The sequence below is a fragment of the Falco rusticolus genome, chromosome Z (assembly GCF_015220075.1).
Source record: "Falco rusticolus isolate bFalRus1 chromosome Z, bFalRus1.pri, whole genome shotgun sequence".
Classification (NCBI taxonomy): Eukaryota; Metazoa; Chordata; class Aves; order Falconiformes; family Falconidae; genus Falco; species Falco rusticolus.
In genome coordinates, this window is record NC_051210.1 from 48,545,574 (window position 1) to 48,570,499 (window position 24,926).

At 38.8% G+C, this 24,926-nt stretch overlaps 1 protein-coding gene across 1 annotated transcript in view; it reads right to left on the bottom strand.

Annotated features, from left to right (window-relative positions):
- ADAMTSL1 (ADAMTS like 1) overlaps positions 1–24,926 on the bottom strand; it is a 170,129-nt gene that overhangs the window by 81,439 nt on the left and 63,764 nt on the right. Inside the window, exons 8-13 of the mRNA XM_037372631.1 lie at positions 20,554–20,665; positions 19,812–19,950; positions 8,948–8,998; positions 6,433–6,637; positions 5,036–5,183; positions 1,022–1,106 (exon numbers count right to left, since the gene is read on the bottom strand). Of these exons, the coding sequence (XP_037228528.1) occupies positions 1,022–1,106; positions 5,036–5,183; positions 6,433–6,637; positions 8,948–8,998; positions 19,812–19,950; positions 20,554–20,665 (740 nt within the window). The remainder of the gene's footprint in view (positions 1–1,021; positions 1,107–5,035; positions 5,184–6,432; positions 6,638–8,947; positions 8,999–19,811; positions 19,951–20,553; positions 20,666–24,926) is intronic.

Genomic DNA, 24,926 nt, shown 5'->3' on the forward strand with positions numbered 1-24,926 from the left:
TGGCTACACCAAGTCAGATTCATACAGTCAGATTTATTTACTGATACACTAAAAAGGCAGTTATTAACCCTAAGTGGAAGTGTTCTTTTCCAGCTTCTTTTTTTTTAATAATAGTATAATAACAAAGTAATATTATTTTCCTTCAGCATTACCTGTAGCTATTTTACACCCTCCACCTCTTCCTAACTCCATGGTAACTTTTTCACAAAACAGAACACAAATGAATAGGAAAAGAAAAAACTTAAAAGTTGCAGTTATAGGACACAATGATATAATTTTACGTATTTAGGAGGAAAATGTACAGTTCCCGTCATTTCAGGCAGCCCTAATTTGAGAGGATTGCCAATGTATGTACATAGGCCAACCTGCCAACCAAGAGGTTGTGCAGCAGGAGGAGGAGCTACTAATGGGGTACAAGGTGCTGACTAAGATTGATCTTGCAAGCATGGCTGGGCAAAGACTGTCATGAAGTGACTAGAAATGCAGGGAGGGGGAAGTCCCTGAAATGATGTGGTAAGTGATGATAAGGCAATCCAAACCATAGGCTGAAGTTTCTAGCTTATTTTCTGCTAAAGTTAATTCATTTTTCTGCTGCTACTGTACTCTTGCTGGGGAGAGAGGTGAGAGGGAATCAGCACTGGCTGCCTGTATTTTACTTCTTACTTCACAGGGGTATTGTGAGGGTAAACAAAGGCGCTAAGCTGTGGAGATACAGTGGCAGTGGGGAACACACAACTACATACGTAGGCAGACTCTCACTATAATATTATTGTAAATGACCTTAAATAAAACATATGTATATTTGTTCAAATGAAATCTGCATTTGCCCTCTTGAATTCTGTCTCTTCATGCCTAAATGTGACACAGCCTTAAGCCTGTTGATTTCCACAGGGTTTGGTTTATTTAGCCTTTATACCCTAAAAAAAACCCAAATACATTTTCAAGAGACTGTCTTAGCTCAGTGCAAGCCCCATATCCCCACATCGTAAGAACCTTTTGTAAGCAAATTTTTAAGACTTACGAAGGTTCTTCAGAAACCACTGCTCCTTCCTCCAGCTCTTGAGCCTGCTTATACCATGGCAACTTTGCTTCCATGGGAAGTTTCTCTAGGAAACAAATACAAGCACATGAAAATAGGAAACATGCAGTAATGCTGCTATGTGTGCCAGTCTCCCCTCTCTCACCAAGCACACGTGTGATGCAGATGTGCCTTCATCCACATGGAGCACAAAGAAGAAAGAGAGAGAAAGGAGAGAGAGAAAGGAACTCCATCACCTGGACTATAAGGCTTACAAGCTTATATGACCAGATAGTTCACTGTTGCAGCTAGAAGGGCTATGGTGCTCTAAAGCTAGAAACGCAAATTCAGTCCTTTTCAGATTATACAACTGGGCTGTAAAAATAGACACTTTGGAAAGTATTTTTTGGAGGGAGTCTTGCAAGTCTAATGAGCCTCCACTGACACTGAAAAGGCAAAATTTATAAAATTCCTGTGTTAACCCTTAAATTTTAGAACTTCAGAAGACAAATTAAGCTTGTTTTTGATAGATCACAAGAAGGGAGAAAATCTTGATTTGATGAGTGATATCACAGACAGAGAAACTGTAATAAAATGGACCAGCTATACTTTTCAACTTTATCAATTCATCAGCTATGTGGATTTTAAAAAATGAGATTGATACTTTTCCTGTCATTTCTGATGGAAAACAGTAGAGCTGCTTTTCTTCCCATGCAGGATATGTGTGCAGTGTAATGAGCTGGTCTGCTCTGCAGAGCGCCCGGCCATGCTGCTCCATGAGCCAAGCTCTGCTTTCATGCAGTGTCAAAGTGGAATATTTGAGCTGAAGGTGGTGAAGCTGTTTTAGCTCTAATGGGGTATAAAGAAAGAGCAATTTTGGCACTATAATTTGAGAAGGAGCTCTGCATTTCAACAAAATGTTCTGTGCTAGGATCAGGGGAAAAAACACAAATAAAAGGGAGTGAGACTCAGACCACTGAGGAGAACCAGGGCCAGACCTATTTGCCACTCACAAATCACCTAAGCCTTTCAGGTTTATATAATGCATGGATTTTTACTTGCCAGTGGGAGCAGATTAATATTGTTCAGAATAGTTGGGTATTTTCTGTGACTTTGCTGTGCACAACAGTGAACCTTTCAGATATGCACACAAAATTTCCCATCTGTCAGCTGTATCATAGAGGAACAACAACTTACAACTTGATTTCACAGCTACTGCAACTTTAGTCAAGCAAATTTCCTTGGAGCAAGTTATTAACTCAGGAAAAAAAGGACAGTAACAGAGTTACTATGCCTTTCTCTTAGAAATATCTTGCCAAGCTCCTACTCTAACATTATTAGTGCTATTTAAGGATGAATATTTGCCAGCACAGTTCTTAGTTTAATCTGTATTTTACCACATTTTTTATCAAAAATATGTAGGAGTTATTTCTATTTCTATGTTCTGCAGCTTGTTTTATGGGTTTTGGAAAGCCAGATCTTACTTCTGTGCTTTTTTGCTTAGATGCAAATACTTGTAAAATGCAAAAGCTCTTGTGTATCATTGCCTGTTATGCCTTCTTTTTTAAAGATGTACTTAACTACCACCTACACTGTAAAATTTGTTACAGGGTTAGAAATGTTGATGTTGTACACTGTGCTATGGCAAAAAAAATGAATAAAAAGTACTCCTAATGTAATCTAAGAAGGATTTTTTACCTTTGCAGATTAAAGTCTCTCCTTTTATAAAACAATTTCAGTAAAAACAATTAAATTCTATGTTACAAAGTTCTATTAGATGAATAAACTTTCATTATTAAAACTGAAAATCATTGCTTAATCCAGGGATACCCTATTTTTCCCCATTATTGGTGTAAAATAAAGTGCCTCAGTGCTTAAATAAACTAAACCAAAATAAATTACATAGACTATTTGAATTCTATTTCTGTTTAACACAGTTAAAAGAAGAAGGAATTCCACATCTTTTGTCTTGCTGCTTCAGTTAGCTAGGAAGATTGTTTTTCTGCTTTGTGTTAATCCAGCTCCAGATGGCAAAGCAGGCTAAGATTAAAAAAAATCAATAGAGGAGAGGTACTTTGGTACCCTTTCTGTTCTAAATTTCTAACTAGATTTGTGAAATAAAAAGGACAAAAGTCCAGCACTTTTTCAATTTGATTTGGAAGAGACCTCTGGATATCATCTGGTCCAACTCTCTTCTGAAAGCATGATTCAGCCTTCAGGTATATGGGTCTTCAAACATTACCACTTGCATTATGGAGAGAGAACTGTGGGAGTGTTGCAGAACCAAGATGAGAAGTAAGATTAAACACAATAATTAAAACAATACACTTCACATAGGACTTCTCATCCCATGGGAATAAAAAAATGGAAGAAAGAAAGAACTGCCTGTAATCAGAAATCACTCATGATTTTACTTCAAAGGGCAGCATAAGAGTTTACCCAGGGTAAAGATGCCACTCTGTTAAAAGGGTGGGCTTCCAGCAAACAGCAATTGACTTTGTTTTCAGACAAATTCCATTGGAAGAGACTTCTTGACAAATGCCAAGTTTTCCTAGCTGGTCTTGCACCCTTCTTAGGTCCCCTACGCAAAAGCAAGATGTGCATGGTTTGCAGCACCTGATTTTTTGATATCTTACTGCATTTTGCTTACGCTGTATGCTGCAGGCAGACAGGATCTTGCTTTACCTGTCCTCTGAACACCATAAGCAGGTAAAGTTCCATAAAAGCAGCTGATTGACTGAGTCCAAACCCTCTCGATCTCTGTATGTGGCTCAGAGTCATGCTAACACAGTCACAGAGCCTTTTTTTTCGTCTTGGAAGGTGAATGGAGTGAGCTCATGTCGGCCAGCAAAATACAGTGCAAACATACTCATTGCTCCCCAGAGGCCCTGTGTCTGGGTTTCACCACTTTGGTGGCTGGCAGGCAGAGTGAATTCTCATAGTCCAGATAAACTGGAATTTTGAAACTTGGCAAATGCGTCCATCATAGGCCACTGAGTGCAGAAATTAAAATTCCAAATTTCAATGTTCCATCTTGGTTCAGCATGATGTCATAGGTCACATTTCACAGGGCTTCATATAAGTGCTTTTAATATGGATCAGGGTAGCAATTCATTTTTTAAAAGGAATTGATTTATTTTTATGGGCAGATTTAGGTCCAGTTTATGGAAATTCAGTTCACCTGCATCGCTGTAGCCCGGAAGTTTCCATAAGTTAGTCAGCATACAGACACAGAGGTTTTATCGATAGATCTGTATACAGGCACAAACACATGCATGCTCATACACCCGTGGAAACAGTCAGATACCTGTGTCTGCTGCACCTGGCCACTGTCCATTAATTCAATCCATTCTCCAGGACTTTTTTTTTTTTTTTTTTACATTCCCACCCCATAACAAACTCCAAACAGCTGCAGAAATATTTTGTCTTTCAACAAAAGGTGGGGGATTTGCCCCAGTATTACTCTCTGTCTGAGGCCCAAGTCCAGCAACATTTCTATACAGGTTGTAAGTACTCCTTGCTATAAGATGCTTCAAGTTTAACAGTCTGCCAAATTTTGCAGCCCAGCTAGTAAAAGGAATTTCATGTTGGGATATACAATGCTTGCTTCTGACCTATTTCAAGCTCCAAGTTATGAACAGGCAATTTAAAATTATGGTTACATTTATCTATCATAAATATTATTTATATATTTAATGCCTTTAAAAATACAGGGGAAATTTAGCCCAGACCAATCAGTGAGGTCAAACCTTCTTATGCTTATGGTCAAATTTACATTTATATTGCTTGGTCTGCTGGACCACAAATTAACAGTGGAAACCACAGAACTTGTAAGAAAGAGGAAGGGGCCAGCATTCACTCCAAGTTGCTAGCAGGCAGACTGGAATAGAAATGGCAGGCCTTAAAGGAGCAAACACAACTCACTGCAGGTGGAATCAGTGCTACCAGCAACAAAACAAAACTGCTCAGCAGCAAAGACATCCAAAAAATGTATGAAAAACCCTTCTGCCTCATTACCTTTGGGTTTGTAGCAAGGAGTGGGTACAATGCATTCTTCTTTTATGTGTGGCTTTGTTTTAGGACTACAGCCTCCTGTATGCATCCCCCTGTGATCAATGCAAAGGACCACACGGTATCTGAGTCCTTGTCCGCAGGTCACAGTGCACTGGAGGAAAAAAAAAAAAAAGAAAAAGAAATTATATGTCACAAGAGTGGTAAGGGGAATATTCAATAGCAGTATGTGTACTTAAGAGAGTGATACATGATGCAGAAACACCCAACTCTGAACATAAATTATTCATAACATTTGGTAGTTACAGATGTGGTATAAAATTGACTGCAATTTTTCCCTTTTTCTCTACACATTTACTTGGTTTGGACATTTTGCTGCTGGACTTCTCTTGCAGTGTCACTCTCGCAGTGTTGGATACTTGGCTTGTGGCCATCTGTCCCTCAGTAACACCCTGTTAGTTTCATCTGGAACCACTTGGCTTTGCTTGGACAAAGTACTGGGGCTTAAGGGTTAACAGGGGTGACACTCAACTATTTTGGAACATAGCAACAAACAGAATGGGAAACTATTTGGGCTTTCTTTCCTCAGACAATTTCTTAAGTGTCTTTTTAAATTTATTTTTGGTAAGGTACATCAATTTTTGCCCCTGTACAGATTGTTTCAGAAATTTAGTTCTGGTTGCACAGGAGAGGATCAAAACTACTAACCAGTGGGAAGGGCTATGGACACTACCAATATTACTTTGCTCTTGGATAGCAGCTTTCATCTGGAAATCACTAAACACTTTGCAATGACTCAAGAACACCTCACCTGTGGGTGAGCTAGCTTGGCTTCTAAACCCCATTTCACTTGTTGAGAAAGTGGGGTGGTGAGAAACTACATTCCAATTAGATCTTTATGTGCAAAATCAAAGTACTTTTCTTCTTTTGTAAACTGATATGTCAAAGAGATTTACTTTCATACAGAAGGAAAGGTGAGTGAGGAACAGACAACAACAAGCATCAAAGAGCAGAGTCATTTATGGCTTCATGTATCTCTGGAAGCCTCTCAGCAATTCATGCTATTCAATATATGGCTGAAAACTTGTAATAAAGATGTGCCATTACATGCTTACTGTTTTTTTGTGCATTTCGTTTATGTTCCCAGTCTATTGTTAGTAGAAGGTCACTAATTAACAATACAGATCTGATTTATTTTTCCATTGTTCTCCTTAATCATGTCAATCTTACTAATACATTATTCCTGAGTATTTACTTTGCAGTTAGATAAACAGCAAAATTAAAAACAGAGGTCATGATAATAAGGAAAGTAAGTAGGGAATGTTTACTTCCACAAGCTCACTAAACTATAATTTATGTTTCTAGTGTGGTAAATACAAAACCAACAAAGCTAAGCTGATTACCGGAGACCATTCCTGAGCAAGCCACTTTGGGCAGTCAAATACATTGCAAGGCTGGACAACAGGCATCTTTGGAGTGTACATGCACTTCCATTCTTCCACAGGGCTGATATGCCCCTGAATGTCTTCTTCCACACATGAGACACTGCGGCTTTGAATGCCCCCTCCACAGGATGAGGAACAGGCCGTCCAGGGTGTACTTTCCCATCTGGGCAAAAAAACGCAACCCCAAAACAGAGAGGCATCAGAAAAAGGAAACCCTGTGTCCCCCAGCCCCACCCCCCCAAATGCATAAACTGCTATCTGCAAGTGGGTTATTTTCCTGATTAATGTAATTAAAAATTAATCCTATACATATTTTCATAAAGAGGCATAACAGCAAAGCACTCTCATGGCTGCTGTCTTTAAGTCACTGATTAATAATATGAAATCACTCTCCTACTAACCCAGTGACTATTGCCACAGAAACTCAATTCTTTTAACTTAATTCCTTTTTTCTTAAGTGATGAGATTATCATGTTTTCACAATTTGTCATTTTCCAAAGAATCTTTGTTACTAATCACTGGAAGCTCAGCATGCTCCGAAGCTGATGTTCCTTTTGCATGAACGTGCAGGGAAGCAGCAGCGTTTCTTTCCAGTGAAACAATTGAGTTGAGTTAAAAAAAGATTGAAGGAAATTACCAAAAAGAAAGCGTGACTATACTGATAGGATACGTGGCCTCTGATGGATAATCGATATGGGTCTTGTTTCCTTACAGTTGAGGCAGTGAGAGGAACTGAGAAACCATCTTTTCTCTACAGGTGCCAATTGAGGATGTAATGATAAATCCAGAGAACAAGGTGTATGCTTAAAAGCTATGCATACTTATGAGAATAATCCTTTTTTTACGGTGATGCATAAACAATAATATATGTATCGTCTTCTACGTGTACATGGCTGGCCACATAAAATAAGTCTGGTATTTCCTCTCTTATATCCAAGACATTGTCACAGAGAGGATCCAGGACCACTGTCATGACCCAGTGAGGCTATTCCTGTGTAATCCTGTGGTATAAAAGTTCTACCTCACTGGAAACATTTCACTTTGGTTTTGTTTTTGTTTTTGTTTTTTTTTTCCCCAGAAGGCAAATGTCCTTTTGTTTTTGCTTTCAGTGTTACTGAAAGCCAATTACCTCAGGGCATTTTGATCCTTTATCCTGGATTTTCTTCAGCAGTAAAAAAGCTTCTGTGAGCTCAGGATACTTTTTCATTAAGTACAGTCCCTCCACTGGCAAGTACTGCTGAATCATCCTCTGATATAAATTGTTCTCTGTCTTTTGTCAATGTACATGTCCTTTGTACACAATTGAAATAAAATCTTTTTTATTAAAAGCTAGAGTGTTAAACCCCATATTAATGTTCTGCCTTCTATATTCCCTACTAACAGAGTTTTAATTTTTGAGGTTAGGAGGTATGTATGTGGTGGTTTTTTTTAAATAAAGAACAGAGAAAAGTGTTTTCCAGAAAGAAGGAATTAGATGCAGTGATATAGTTAATAAGTGTATCTCAGATATATTTGGTGAAAATGGCTGGGTGTACATAACCATAAGCACTTAGCTAGGAAGAGAAAAGTCTAACCCAAATGACACAGATAAAGGGTGTCAACATGAATGGCAGCCACAATGCCTGGCACGTAAGCTGTTCACCTCCTCGTCTTCTCACTCACAGTTTCAGGGGGTCCACAATTTGGCTGGAGACTCTGTTGAACATGAACGCATGGCGCCTGCGCACTGATGCTGAAAGCTCTCTGTATTAGGCCTTACCATGATTTGAGGGAGGTTGTCTGCTCACCAGCATGAAAACAAGTTGCCTAGGTTTTTTTTTTTTTGTGACTTCATACTACATGAAATTAATGAAGAAGGAAACACAGAATAATACTATTGCATGTCCAGGTGGTATTTCAAAACTGAAAGGTTATTATCCTTCAGCCACCAAATATTTTGATCAGCATCAGTCTTATTCATTGCTTTAAGAGCAATTACTTATGTGATTATTTCCATGAGAATCTCAGGTCTTACATTAAAGACATTTAAATTGTGAGTTAGTTAATAATACAAATCAGGCCTTGATCCTACTCCTGTCCCTGATCTCTGATTTCTTAGAAACCCTATGGATTAATGCCCCTAAAGTAGACATTAGCATGGGTTTGCAGGGTCAGAACACATCACTAATACTGCCTAACCCCAAAATTTCAGAATTTATAAGCATGCAAGAAGTGGCACTGCAGGAGAGAGCGAGAAAGTCTTATGTTCCTTACAAAGCCACAGTTTATAGTGCTGTTCAGAGCTGAGTAAAAGGAAGAAAAAGGAAAGTTGTGAGAGGAAAAGGGAGTTGGGGTGGGTGTGAGGAAAGAGAGAAAGAAAGGGACTGCACACTTAATAAGTCTGCATTGCTGCTTCAGCTAGACATGCAGAGAAAAGGAAAAAAGAAGTAAATACATTTGTTAATCCTAATATCTGGTTGATTGTTTTACATACCGAGGAAGGGGATGGTAGAGGTCATAGGGCATGATCTGCTTGTATCCATCACTGTTAGGAACAATAATGCCAACCCTCTGAGTAGAAGGTACACATAATAAAATAAACACTAAATGATTACATTATACAATTTTTTTACACAATATTAAAAACAAACAAACAAACAAAACAACAAAAAAAAACCACAAAAGATATTTTAGCTAAGTTGCTATCACATTTGAAACAAAACTTATGTTCCCATCCTACTGTTTCTGAGTTGATCGAAGAATAAAACACTGATTACTACTTTATTCTTATGAATATATTACTGTTTTACTAAGAAGCAATCTATTACCACAAGTAATACAAATGAGTTGTCCAAACTTTATTTAGATTTCTGAAGTTCTATTTGCCATGAAAAAGATTTCTACACTTAGTACTTTCTTGGAGCTTGGATCCAAAGTCACTGAAGACAACAGGGAAACTTTATCTACTTCAGACATCTCTACATCAACCCCTTTTTTGAGCTATTATATGGTTGTTTCTGCCCTTTGGATAAAACATCTGGTTTTACAGGGGTCAGAAGTAGAAATTTGAGGAAACCCAGTGCAAGAATTCAAAACTGCGATTCTTGTCTTTCCACCTTAAATCAGTCCAAATTAATTCATCTTCAGAACCTGCTTCTTTATTTGTTTTTTGTTTTTTGTTTGTTTGTTTTTTTCTGGAAGAAAGAAGGAGCTGGAAAGAAGAGTAATATGTCGCTTTGTTTAATTGGTTTTTTTGTTGTTTGGTTTTGGTGATGTCATGACTGGTTGCCTTGGTTTGCTGTAGTGTTACTGGTATAGTATCTAAATAATATAGTATGTAAACGTTATAGAGGGCAATATTAGTAATTATCTGAACAATCATCGTGTCAGTTATGTGTGAAATGAATGTCACTTCCCTTGTTGGCAGCTATAGGGTCTCACTGAATTGCTAGTCTGGAATTTCATCTTTTGTCTGCACTTTTTAGAGATTCTGACTCAGCCAAACCATGCTGTCATGTTGTCTCCCAATTATCAGCCATATGATTCCAGAGCACCCAATCTATCAGTTTCATCAAAGCCACTATGCCACAGAGGACTTGGATGGGGCAGGTGGGCAGAACCATTGAAGAGTGAATGCCAAATACATTAAAATAAAAAGCATGTCCCTACCCAAGTTTTGGAGAGGAAGCTGACAGAAAACAATAAAGTTGTTTTTGAGAGCCTTATACAGATGAGAGGTGCTAGGTGTGCTGCTATGGATTTCTGCAAGGGGGAAGGAGCAAAGGAGGGGGAAGGGAGAAAGTATTCTCCTTACTCAACAGAGTTCACTGAAAAATGCTGTAAGCATTCAAAGGAGTCTTGTCATGCTAAAGCTGAAGGGGTCTATTCTTTCAGTCAACAGGCTTTTTATGTGCATACTTTTCCACGATAGGAGAATGGATCCCATTGTGTTTTCACAGCGAGGAGTCAGAGCCAGGTCAGAGTGCTGGAATTTTCCAGCTAAAGCATGGGAAGACACTGGAGCTCTGAGAGCGTGTGATGGGAACTAGACAGCTGCCTCTAAGATGAGCAGTCTCTGCAGTCACAGGAGCTCTCTGCATGCCTGTGCATATTTGCATCTTCGGAGAGCTGCCTGTCTCCACAAAAAACCAAAAATCTAGGAGAGGCAGTTCTGGCATTGGAAAACTTTGTAAAAGTCTAATGGGTCATTTCGAATATGGCCAATGAACAAGTCTTTTCAGACTTAGCTTGGTGGGTAGAAGCCTGGAGAAGTTTGTGAAATTGCGTATTAGTATTTTAAGAAGATGGAAGAAGACTTTTTCTGATGTCGTTTTGCTCATGCTTTTGGGAATCTCTGCTGCTTTCCTGACTTTTCTACCACTGCTGCTGAGGTTCTACGCTGAAGCATTTTGCACTTTCCAGCTCATCAGCTTGCTGAGGAGTGGTTGGAAAAAAGATTAATATACCAAGTTCAGAAATGAAATAATTATACTATAAAAGCACCTACTGCCTAAGGAAGAAATAGATTTCAAAACATTTCTCACTCATTGCAGTAAGAAATGTTTTCTTTCTAATAAACATGATCTGTATGCATAATCCAGGTCTACATGCATTAGAACACATAATATCCAAAGCCATTCCAATGGAAATAACTGTACCACATTCAAACACCATTATGAAGATTAAATAACATTTACAAAACACTAGATTAATATTGTCATTGGAAAGGTTTGACCCTCAAAGAATTTTGCATACATAAATTGCAATTCTGTAAATGCTGTAACAGAGGTCCATAGAATTACTGACACTGTCCTTGTGCATATGTGAGAGGCTGCCAAAGGCTCTCATTCTGTTACTGCAAGAAAATGATTCTCAGCAACAGAAAAAGTCCCCTGCAGTAATAAACAATGGCTTAATATATGACTTTAAAAATCAGCTTGAAGATACAACAGAACAACAGATGGTTGTTGTACTGGTAATACCTACTGCATCTTTCCTAGCTAGTCTTGTGCGGTTTTTGCGTGTGCGTTCCACAAAACCCCCCACAAAACCAAGCCTAACTGAATGATTTAAAAAACATTTTAGGGATTACTTCGGTGAATCCTGTGCTTTTTGACTGAACAAAGTGGTTTAAAGTCTATGAATCTATCAGTCCATCATACTCTATGAAGAGATAGATGAGGTCTAGTTTACGGGCTTTATTCATTATACATTACTCAGACAATGCAAAGGTGATGGCATGCTAAATGAACAGAGCAAATAATAATTCATAATTAATTCCTCCACTACGCTGAGATTTCTGGCTAACAGGACTCATTCACGCAACACCTAGAGCAAACCTGCTTTGGCAGGATCAGGAGCACAAAGCAAATTATTTTGAAAAGCTGTTGTGTCTCTTATGTCTGAAATCTCCCATGCCTTTCAGACCAACAAGTTGTGTCATATGCATTTGAATTGTTTTATTCCTGAGTGCTGGCAGCTTCAGCACAGTCACTCTTCCAAGGCACACGTCCAGCTGGAGCGGGAGCTGCACGTGCCAGAGGTGGGTGTGCTGCACCCAGGTCTGCCATCTCTGCAAATGTTCAGCTTTTTCCTGCAATAGGTGCCCACAGCCACAGTCCTTGAAAGTCACGTTTGGTGTTATCTTCCCTGGTAGCTCCCTTTTGTCCTCAAGTCACCCCCTTAGCACAAATGACAGGCACGAACGCCTTTCTCCTGATGACTCTCTGATGAGGTGCCAGCTCTTCCCACCTCCCTCTCCTGCATGCCCATGGCTCTCAGGTCAGCCACCTGCTGAGCCAAGCAAAGGCACAGGGGCTAGAGCTGGGAGAAGAGCCAGCAGAGGGAAAGGACTCTCCCATCAAGATGCCTCAGGGTTGTCTGCCCCTGCATGGACGTGACAAGTGGAGGCTTGGAGTGGGTAGGGGCACCTGCGGCTCCTGTGCCAGTGTTCCCACACCCTGCTGTCCAGTGCCCGGCCTCTGCAGGACACTCGGACGTCTTGGGTTTACAGCCTTCAGTTCTGCTGTAGGCTCTGTTTTCCTGGAGGTTTCCTACCCACAGGGCTGCAGCTGTAGGGTGCCTGCAATCCTGGGTGGCCATAACCCTTCACTGAAATCTATAGGACTTGAGAGTAAATGATTTGCGTGTCAGGGATTATGCCATCTAAGCAATGGTCCAAAGTATGTCAAAAGTATTAATAGTAATTCACAAATAATAATAAAATGTTGGAGCAGCCTAAGTTGGCTATGGACAGCTAATTCATTCATTAAATGTAAGGAAACACTTAAGTTCATCACATAAGTAAGATTTTAGTATCTGAGTCAACATCTCCCTGAGAGCAGTGATTTTCATTGGATGGATGTCAGGCTTGTGAAAAAGTCTCCACTTTAACACTACAAATCCTGACACCAAGGCAGTGTGTGATACTGCACCCTCCTGTCACAGTGCTCTGTGAAGATGCCACACTGAGACATTATCACCTTGAGCTACAAGAGTCCTTTCTGCCCTCAGATACAGGTGTCAAGGCCCTCAAATAGATGGTATCTGTTAATGTTTCTCATGTGTTACTCTTTAAAACTCACTGTTTCCATTCAGAGCTGGAGTAGACAACACACACAGTAACACCACAGGTACAGGCAATATTGGCTTTTGAATGCTTGCATTTGCAGGTAGCAAGTATTTTAACTCTCAGTTATACTACCAGTATGAGTTAGTTACATTTCTGGTTTCTGGCCCACCATGCTTAATTCTGAGATAAAGATAGTATTATGATCATCTTACCACATTATGCTCTACCACTGTGGAACGTGAAGAACTACCATGTAGTTTGTATTTATATAACCTTTTATACTGTCTTAGTACTTTAGGGATTGGTAAAAGCCAATTTCTCACTAGACGTTTTCAAGTGGTGTGTCAGTGGACACTTAAATAGCCTACTCAGAAATGCAGAGGACTGCAGAGAAAGCTATCCTTTAGTGGCTACATCCAGAAAACCCTCACACTTTAGATAGCATGTCTGTTCAGCACAACAGTGTCTCACCTTTATAATAAATGACTTGTTCATGTCATGATTTCAAATTCCAAGAAACATATGGTTTACTTGTCATTGCCATAGACTGCTAAAGCCTAATCTCTTTCCAGGGCTTGAAATGGGTGTTATCAATTGGAAGCAGCAAAAGTATTTCCTTCCTGTAGCATGACTAATGCTTCTAAAAGTCTCTCTTTATTTTAATTCAGTTTAATATTTTATGGTGGTGTTTGATAAAAGATGGCAGTTTGTTATTTTCCACTACAAAACATTAGAAACTGACTAACTAGGGAAAAGCTCTCTAAGTGACTGTCTTACTACTTGCTGCAGTTTTTATCTCTTCTAGAACTTAAGTAGACTGCTCTTCCCATACCTTCGACTTGGGCAGAGAGTTATTTGTATTTAATGCTCAAAGCAGTACAAGAACTAATTTCCTGCCTTATAGTTTGTTATCTGATGCATTCTGACAGCTCCTTTCTGCCTTCCTTTCTGTCCTTTTTTTAATATGAACTATCTCCTTAGAGCTGAATTTGCTCTGCTGTTCACATCTTTTAATATTCTGGCAAATGCTTCTTGGCTCACATTCCCTGCCTGTTCTGACAAAATAATTTTGTAGCTTAATTTAAATGCCTTTTACCCTGCCCAAAAATGCAAGGTTTTGTCTATTTTTCTTGAGAAGAAAATTGTCTCTTTAGGCATTAGGAGTATCTGCAGCTCATCTTCATTATGCTCTTGAACTCAGGTGGCCCCAATTACAACTACTGGAGCATTACCACTGCTATCAGGTCCTTCTTCATCTACAACTCCTGTATCTGGAAGCATACATACTGCCATTTCTACTTGAATGCATCACTATTTCCAGTTCAGCCTTCCTGAAAACTTACCTGTTTTGTTTTTTTTCCTGCTGCTCTGAATTATTTTTTTTGGTCTCCTAAACTTTCCCCCTACTTTTTTCATGCATAACACACCACTTTAGTTCATCTCTCCAGCAGCCTTTGTAGCTCCTCAGTAAATTCTGAACTTTTAAAAACCCACCTTCCATAAATATACAGCTGACATGGTTGATGTTTGTTGACAGTGCATGCTCATTTGCAGGCAGCATACTTTTTGCTAATACCAGTCTCACTTTCTCCAGCATGTGCCACTTCAACTGTACTGGTGGAAAAGATTTGTTCTCCCTTCTGCTTTGATGGCTAAACCCTTCATGTCTCATCTTCCCCTGGAATGCCTATCTCTTGCTGTCTTTAGGATCATTCATATGCATATGATTGATTGTGGAAATTGAGACCAGACCCAGCAATCAGAGGCAACCAAAGTTCAGAGAGCACTGCAAGGCATAAAGGCTTTCTCAACCCTCCTGTAACAAATTAAGAACTTAAGTAAAAACGCAAATCCACAAAAATGACCATTTGCCTGAGGCAGAGATCAGGAAAGGGCATTGTCATGACCAGTGCCCCACATCCATGCAAAAAGCTGGAGTGTTGTCAAAAAGCCCAGTATCTTGAGTAACTGGGATATTTTTTGTGAAGAAGTATTCAAAACAAAGCTTAAATTTACCATATGTCCCAGTTGAGGACAACAACAATAAATGAGTCATTGTGTCTCAGATCCCTCTCATCACTGCAGATCTATGGCTGCTACTGTGTAAATCAGAAAATGCAGCCTGTCCTTTCAGGAACATACCAGTACTCCAGTTTTGTTCACCTCCCAGAAAGAATGTAGTGAAAATGGGAACTGCACTGCTGTGATACTTGCCTTATAATTGCTATATAATATTATACCTTTAGGGAAGCTGATAACAAGCAAAAAGCAAGCATTTGGTGATTTCCTGCTTTGAGTGCCAATTTGTAATGAAGCATGGAGACCTCTGTTACTGATTAAGAGGATACTCTATGTTGCCCTTTTAATCATGCATATTTACTCATTACTACTTCCTTTTCTTTTGAAGGAAATATGTAAAGTTATGCACATCTTGCACTGTTGCCCAGGAAATGGTATAGACTCACATCACATTCTCACTACTGAATGACTGCAATATCCTAGCAGTCGTTTGTGTTCTTTTACTTGTACTTTGTGTACTTACTTGCTCTTGTTAGATTAGCTGAAAATTAACAACTGAAAAATACAATGTTACTTAAATTTAAGTTTCTTTTTGTTGATGACTGCCTCCTGCTGCCACTACCCAGTATGGATAATTAAGTGAGAATGCCAGATGAAAAACTGACAAGTAGGAAGAGGAGCTTGCAGTTTTGCTGAAGAACTTCATAAACTGGATATCTGAGAATCCTTTCAGTTGTCTGTGGGTTGAAAGTCTTGCTTGAACTAGGGGTTTTCCCCCTGAACTTTCCCTTTCTCTGGTGGCAATCTTAGAAGTAATGCTCTAGGCACATTCCAGGATTTTTGCCGGTGCAGATCAGACTGGCATCGTTGGCAAAGTGATAAAAAGAAGCTCACATGTTAGAAGCTTGCTAATACAAAATTCCTGAGACAGTAGCTGCATGAAGTTAGAATCTTTGCTGAAGATGCCTTTAGAAATCTTTATACACCATTGAAATTCCCCGGTAAGAGCACCACTAGAGCTTTTGTGACTCAGAAACCCCCACATAAATACATAACAGAGAAAGGCAAAAAATAGAGGAGATATTGGTAAAAATGCAGAACAGTGTAGCTGGGAATGCCACGTAAAAGCTGAAGATGAGTTTGAGAAGCAGCACTGATGTTGCTTCCAAGAGTATCCTGGTGAGTAGAGGAATGATGAGTGGTGTAAAAGTTCTTTTAATATTTGTAAAAATTGCTTTTTGGAGGAATGACTTTGAATTAAGAAAGAAACAGTATCTTCAGCTTATAGCATGTTAGAGCTGTCCTGAGTGTCAAGCAGACCCAGCTAAGTCTAATCTAAACATACTTTTTCTCAAAGCAGAATAAAATTCCATTCACCTTTCATTAGAGGATATCAGACAGGAGGATGCTAATGATAGCTAGAAAACCTCCCCTAAGTCCTTCAGTCTGTGAAGTTTTGGCTAGTTAAAAGATTTTCAATTAATTAAATAGGTGAAAACTTAATATGGACTTTGCCACATAGAAAGGGATGGATTAAATCAAACAGGGCACTATTCACATCAGTAGACATTACATGTATATTTCCCAGTCAAGTACAGAGTGCTGTAAAATCTTAATGGCCTGTAAATAAATAGATCTTTTCTGTCTGTCTTTCTAAGGAGGGAGCTGGATCCCAAAGAGGGTTGATGAGAGGGGCTGGATAGAGCGCTGACAGTATGCAGGGACAAAAATGGACTTGGTGACATGACCCGTCATCTACCCTGCAAGACACTAACTACCAATCTTAGATGAATGGGTCCCCTTTACTTAATGTGAAAAAGGAACAAGTATAAATGACATATGTTTAATAAATAACCTTCCACACACTGCTTCTCCTCCAAGTATGTGAGAAACTGGCTTTGCAGGAAGAAAAGTTGATTCATTTTGCATGTTCGTTCAGTCTATGGTATTTTTTGCTACTCACGATGCCTTCAATACTGCTAATTATTGTCATAACAAGCACAATAAAGTAAAACTTTTCTGTACACTAAGCCTAAAGAGGCAACTGGTTGCAGGCCCACACAATACTCCTGATATTCATTTAAACTTTTCTTTCAGCCTGCCCTTTGCTTAAAATTTTAATGTAAGTTCTCCTACAGTAACCTCTCTCAGTTGCTTTATTCAGCACCACTGTGGTCTTCCACGATTATTTTCTGTGGCATTCATTGACACAGCATAGGAACAGTTAGCAACCACTAATCAGCTATGCCTCACTGGAACTGTGTTTGCCAGGAAAAATTAACATCTTCATTTTATACCAGCGGAGCAGAACGGCTCCCACACAGCAAATACACTGCAGAGCCAAGACGCCCTCCATGTTCATGCTCCTGACCCCATTGTTCTGCTTCAACTACCTTCTTCCTGACTAAGAAAGCATCAGGATTCCAGAAGTTACCACAGATTTCCTCTGGTTTTCTGTCTGGGTTGTTGATTCTTGAAGTCTTTACAAAGGCACTTTTCAAAATAATCATTTGCAATTTGGCATTCTGTGAGGATGTTTCCAAAAAGTCAATTCCTCTCTGTTACTGTTTGTACCTTGGGACGGCACAGCTGTACTTCTAAATTACTCTTCTTCCCTTCAGGGTCTTTATGTCACCAAGTTTGCTTTGTTATGTCTTATATAAAACAAAAATTGTTTCCTGACATCTGCCCACCTGTTATTTTTTTCTCTCTTCCCTCCCATGTATGATGCAGTCATCTGACTTACCGTTTGAGAATGTGTCATTTAAAATTATTGGGGAAATATGGAAAATATCCATAGTACATATTCCAGAGGCAAATTGCATATTTGACTCAGAACTATATTAAAAAAAAATAGCAGCTTGGGCTTTAAAAAAAAAAAAAAGCAGCTACATAAAATTACTTTCTTACTGGTATTGTGAAAGATGAATCTAGAAGACAGGTTTCATATTGATTTACACCTTCCAGCAATCCTTTTTCTGAGATGTTCATATTTAGTTTCTTACCTGATCATACCTTGCCTCTACTTTACTGACATTTGTTTCAAAAAATTCAAAGGAGAATTCAAATAAACAGGTTTTGATCTTAGAAAATCACTGAAGAAAAAAATACAAGAATTGTATTAAAGTAAGGTTTCTAGTTGCAACTGTTAATATATTTAAGTAAACTGAGAAATTAAATATGTATATTTTTGTATAAAGTACTAGGATAAGAGAAGTCAGACACTGAACTTGACAGAATACTGTTACAGGAAAAACTGGTCTTGTTGCATTGTGGGAAAGCAATGTCTGAGTTGAAAAATCACTTCTGAGTACATGCCTAACAGCAAATACTTTTCACAAAACCCTAGTGAAGCTGCATTCTTAATATTAAATCCTTAATACATCCTAATGAAATACATGATAAAGTACGTAACCTAAAGAATGTACAATACAGGTGGGATAATGTTGCATTTCAAGTTTTGATATTTCCACTTTTTAATTCTGGGAGCTTTCAACTTAAAATTTTAAACTGTATGAGAACATATCTGACTTTTAATTATTTACAAACAGAATTATCATTAAAAATGTGTTTACTAGAACAAAGGAATATTAACTGCCATACACTCCATGTAAATGTGTCTTCAGTGATGAAGAAACCTGAGTATTAACTCCAGTTATGAAAAGTGAAAGAACTTTAATGAAAAATTTCTAGAAGAGGTAAAAAGTATCTTAGGTTTGGAGTGATTTGTTCTGCACTGATAATGCCTAGCTAGTCTGAAGCTGGTATACCTAATTTGGGAAGCAATCATCCTCAGTCACGTGTATACATAGTCCCATAGGTCCATAAAACATCCTCCTCCTGGTCAGTACATCTTTTTTCTATGGCAACCTCCAACAATCTGAAGGGCCATAGCAACTTTTGAGGTGACACTTGTTTGAACGCACTTAATCAAACTTGGCACAAAACTCATCTAGAGGGAAAGGAGCAGGTAAATTTAATGGCTTTAGGGCATCCCTGGATGCATGTCTGCTGGGCTGTGCTTAACCATCTTTTAGCAAAGGACTGAAAAATTTGTATTACACAAACAGATGCTTGCAGCTTATAAGCAGCTACAAACTGACTTCTACTGAAGTTCAGGGGAATCTATGCAACACAGGACTGGTCCTTTTTGTGATTTTGTTCTTTTTCTTATACATGGGAAATCTGACTCTGTGATCTTCCTATTTTTATTATTTATCTTCCAAGGAAGAGTGTTTGGCAGGTGAGCAGAGAGCAGCCTTTTGTGCAGGGCCAAAGAACAAATTGTAAGAACAAATTCTTATACTCTTACAAGCTGACATGACTGCAAGTAAGCTTTTTATTAAGGAGAATATGTGAAAAACCCATAAAAATAATGCCTGTAATTGTGATGACAACCATTCTCCAGCAACATTTTTACCCCAAGAGAATTTTTCCCATCTGACTAACACTTAAGAGGCATGTGTTGATCATGGGATGGTATTATGGATAATTAGTTTTTTCACACTTTATAATGTTTAATGAGGCAAAACACAATCAGAGGGGAAGAAACAACCACCTCAAATCACAGTCCGTGCAATGTGGAGATGCTAAACAGAGGTCTTTTTCTATGCAGTACATCCTCAGGATGAGAAAGAGGTTGAATTACATAGACTAAATGTTGAATTGAATAGACAAAATGACACTGTAAGCAATAGCAACAGAACATCTTCCTATTTTATTTTACTTTTTTAGGGCCCGGTTTCTTTTAAAATTAGAGCTGACTGACCTTGCAGGACAAGGATCCAGATTACACTCTTGAAGTTTTGGCTTTGGCTTGATATTTTCAGGATAATAGTGACAGTACTGATCTGCTACTACCCGGTTGCTTCTCAGATCAAAACATTCAGCAGATGTTAGTTGATAACCTGCAATGCACAGTGGAAGAAATAATATGTGATGTGGTATTCTTCCTGTCTCTCTCTTGCATCTAAGTTCTGGTTTGGTAAAAAGCAAACTGAAAATATCAGCACCTTTGAACATAACAGCTACTGTTTCACAGCCCAGAGTAAACAACAATTCACATGTAGTAGGAAAGAAAAGATAACTAGTATGGTCAAATAAAAATTCAGAAACCTAGAGCAAAAAGACAAAACAAAGGTTGAAATTTCTTGGCCACCAAGATTTGTACACTCGGTTTCAGTTCAGAGGGTAAAGCTGCTGGTGGGGACTGGGGCAAATGGAGTCATCTTGTGATTCCAAAGTGGGCCCAGATCCCATCAGCCCTTATATTTGACAGCTGTAGCATTAAATGCAGTCATGTGGATATCAAAATGTACTTTATGTGTGGAGCTTGGTGTGTTGCTAAAAAATCTACAGGTTACTACCACTGTTGCTACATCCCTCCATTTAGATGTAACTACTTTCATTTTCAGATTTTGCCCATTGTAAAGGTCCAAATCTCAGTGCAGCAGCTGGGACAGGTACTGAATGCAGATGACTGTTTTTGGAATACAGTGGTAATTCATTACCTCCTCCACAGGATGCTGAACATGGAAAAAAATCAGTTTCCCTCCATCGATGAATGATGGGCTGATAGAAGATAAACTGAACTGAACTGTCGGCAGCACCAGCATAGCGGATCTGAAAAAGATGTAATGCCAAAGAGTGAACCTGACATAAATACCAGGACGAAGCATTCTGCCACATGCATCTTGCAGCTACATGAAATACCAGAGATACGTTGCAATAGGAAAATGAAATGCACAAAACAGAGCACAGACTGGTGGCAAAATCTTGGCTGCAAAACAGTCAACTAAATTTCCAGGCATAGTCAGTGGCATTTCTGACCATTCTGAGACCATGTCCTGAAGTAATGAATGCACGGTAAATGCATGGTTAGAGCTACTGAATAATTTTATGAGGACAGAGGATATGGACTGATCTTTATTCCATCAGAAAATCATCTACCAATACCTGACACACTGACATGGATTTTAGATCTTTGGTATTTCCCAAACACCTTCTGAGACTGTGTATTATGTTAGATACTTTGGAGTAAAAAATGGCTGTGCTGTGAGAAATACAAAAGTATAAAACCTCTAATTTAAATTCTTTTTGTTTCTGCCACAAGCTCTCTTTTTTATTCTTATTTGTGGTACTGTCATTATTATAAGGCTGTCCTGCTTACTTTATTTTGGCTGCAAAAATGCTTCTTTTAGCCACAGGCATGGACTCTTGGCTGGAGCCAAGTGCATTTTCAGAAAACAGTCTTTAGAGCTTACAAGCACTGCCAGCTTTTAAGCCACCTGAGCTTCACTATGCTTCCAGTACTTCATGTGCCGAATGGATTTCCCTTGTAAACAAGCGTTTATAGTGCAAGGAATACAGTAAGAGAAGAAATCTTCACATTGTTAAAGCAGCACCACTTACACCTGGCCCAGGAAAAATCCTTCCTGTTTGATAGCTGTGCTGATTAATATGGTTATGGGAACCTCAGAATCTCTGCAGGGTATTCCTTGTCTTTACTTCTAAGCCTTTGCAAGAACAGCTGGCAATGCAAGAATTGGAATGCTGGTACTAAAAACCTGTCCCAGTTGAGCAGTTGTCCTAAGACATAGTGTATTGGCATTGCTTGAGCACCTCTGCATCAGTGGCATGATGCTTTTGCAGGAGAGGAAACTGCCAAGTAATGAGAAAAGATGGACCCTTCTCCAAGTCAGTATTCTTGTTCCCGGGAGTAATCCTCCCTGTTTGGGTTTTTTTGTTTTCTTTTTTTTTTTGGGTGGGGGTGGGGTGTTGGTGTTGGTTTTTTTCCTTTTCCCAGGCAGCTTAAAATGTTTCAGCACTGCCTACTTTTTCTTTTCCCATGTTGTCAGCAAGTAGGCCTGTTTTGGAAACACCATTTTTCTATCTGCCTTTCCTTTCCTCTTTCCAAACACCAAGAGACACTATCAAAGAGTAGACTGTGAAACAGGAGCAAAAATATGACAAATTGAGCTGAACAGCGTAATCTGGGTTTGTTTTCTTTTCCCCTGTAGGTGGACAGAAACATGATTACAAATTAAAATATATTTTGAAGAGAAGGAAGAAGGCAAAAATACCACAGGAGATGTTGATGGCTGTAAGAGATCTGGCCCACTGAGACTAAGGCTGCCCTTTTCTAATTAGAGTAAACAATGATGTAAATTCCCAACAGGAAAAAAAAATACAGCTGTAGCAATGCAGGTTCTTCAGCAAATGGGAGGCCTTTTGCATGGATTACTATTGTTTGAATCTGTGTGTCAGAAACAGGATATCTAATTCCTTGTGCAGGGATGGTGCATTAATCACACTTCAGAAGGGTCTTTCTGGGCTCATGAAAGCCTCTGGCACTCCTGGGAAAAATGTTCTATTGTGCTGGAAGCCATTCGGGGAGGTCTCTGATCTGAAAGTGCAGAAAAAGCATTCACTGGGGAGAATTCTGCTCTTACTCTTTGTTTTTTAAGGATCATCAGTAATTCTTGAACTCAGAAGATCTACTCAGCACTATGGTCTTCAGTGAATCATGAAGAACAGACCAAGAGCTCACACAGAGCCTACTATAAAAGGAAAGGGAGAGGAAAAGAGTTCTTATTAAAAAAGAAAAAAATCAGGATGACAGAAGAGTTCCTTTCCCCACAGACTTCCTGCATGTCTGCAGAATTGTCTGTCTTTTTTGACACAGAGAAAAGACAGATGTACATCTCTTCCAGCATAATGTGGAAGACACTTAGACAGTCATGATAACAACATAGTTGGGAAAGAATTACAATGAGCCACAGCCATGAGCTAAAATGATACAAAACAAGCAAATGAAAGAAGCAGGCACAGTATTGTTTGTTTTTTTAAGGGGTACTGTAAGCAGAAAAGGAACAATGTATGGTGATTCCACACAGCAAAAATTTCTTTTTGATTTTGTTTGACAGTTTGTTAAAGCTAAGATCTTGATCCAGAAGAAAATATCAGCGGCTGCTTGAGCCTTGCAAAACTCAAAGTGAGACCTGATAGCTAAATGCTTTAATAAATGTCCTGGTTTTGTTGCACAGGGCCAACTTCCACATATTGAAATACTCAGCTTTGGAGTATGGTGGATTTTTTTACCCTTACAGTAGTTGCAACAGCCTGCTAGCTATAAGAAATGCCAGAGTTTCAAAAACTGATGGTCAATACTTGAGAAACTTTAGTCCTTAAACCAACAGTGAGTTTTGCATCCTTAGGTCACTGAACCAGAAAAAATGGCAATTGTTCATTATGTTTGCAAATCAAATTCTGTCTAAATTTGTTAATAGAAAACAGCAGAAGTATTCAGATCTTGAAGAGCACTCAGCCCTGTGTTTGTGCATTGTAACGTCCTAGACATTATCCTTGATTTCCTTTCAGTTTCAGGGGAGTTTGGAGTATTCTGAACATCACAGCAGCCCTCACCACTTTGTAAGACCCAAGAGGTTATCACCAGTCTTATAAAGATTTAGTTAAAATTCGAGTCCTCAGACTATCCACCAAAATTAACGGTCTAGCCTATAGTCACTAGCAACAGAGATATACCATTTTTTCTTGTAGAAAGATCTTGAATGAAAACAACAGATGGCATAATTCAAACACAAAAGCAGCATAATCTTTTTGAATTATTCTGATCTGTCTGGTGACAAAGAGACTGCAGCATCTAACTTCACTTTTGTATTGTGGTGTTTTTCCTATAGCCCCAAATTTGATTAGTTCACATGAAAACAAACAAGCAAGGAAGGTACTCCAAAGCCCAGTCCTTTCATGCTTGGCTTTGGCAGCATATGCCTGAACAGCTTGTTTATGTTCACTGAAGAACACATGCTTTGGCTTACAAAACTGCACTAACCTTACTCGGGCAGTTGTGAAATTTAATCACCAGTTTATGACCAGCAGTGATAACTGAGCAATTATCAGTGATGTCAACTGTTGGGTTAAACCATGAAAAGTGTATTCAGTGAGGTGTTCTCATTTTATGAAATAGTGTGTTGCGGGAGGAGGTAAGTCATCATTTCTCTCTTTGTGTGTCCCAAACTGGAGACAGGGCGAGGGAATTATTATTGCATACTGTCTTTTGTCTTATGAAATTTGATCTGGTATGTTAAGATCTAGCTCCATGCCACCATGCTTATTAAAATAGTTCTAATGGATTTTTCCATGTTATTATTACAAATGCTTTCTGCATGTGCAAAATCCCTAATCATTAGGTGTGATTTATTAATGAGAAATTCAACGTTGAAGTCTTCTAAGTAACATAGAAAGAAATCAGGCATGAGGGCATGGAGAACTATCCTCATGTGGCATATGTAATTTTGTGCTTTTCAGGTCAGCAAAAGCTAAGTTTTTGTATGATGCTTTCCCTTCTTTACTTAGAGTGCTTTAATATTCCTGTTTGTATGCAGCGATAGCTTACATTGAAAAAGGACGATGTGCAAGAAATTTGTTGCTGTTCATAATTTGTTCATGAAACAGAAATGGGAACCAGATATTTTTGTGGGAAAATAATTTCATAAGCAAATAATATAAAAAGTTAAAAAAAATGTAAATCATGAGAGATGTTGAAGGCTTTCAAGTATACTGTCCATAATACAGGACTACACCATAATTCCTTTGAGCTTGCCCTTTAATTCCCATGGAATGGTGGAAAGAGCTCTGCCTTTGAGCTCCAGGAAACATCTACTGTCCACTTATGCATTCATGTCCCTTGATTATGATAGTCCTGTGTTGGACCAGCTTGACGTTGGGTTGTCTGTATATGGAAGACAGCTCTGTCTGTTGCTTCTCAATTCAGTCTCTAAATCAGCCAGAGAAACCACTGTGAAATTACGTTATCACCACTTTACATGCTTTACAAAACATGTCTCAATTGAACTTGCTCACC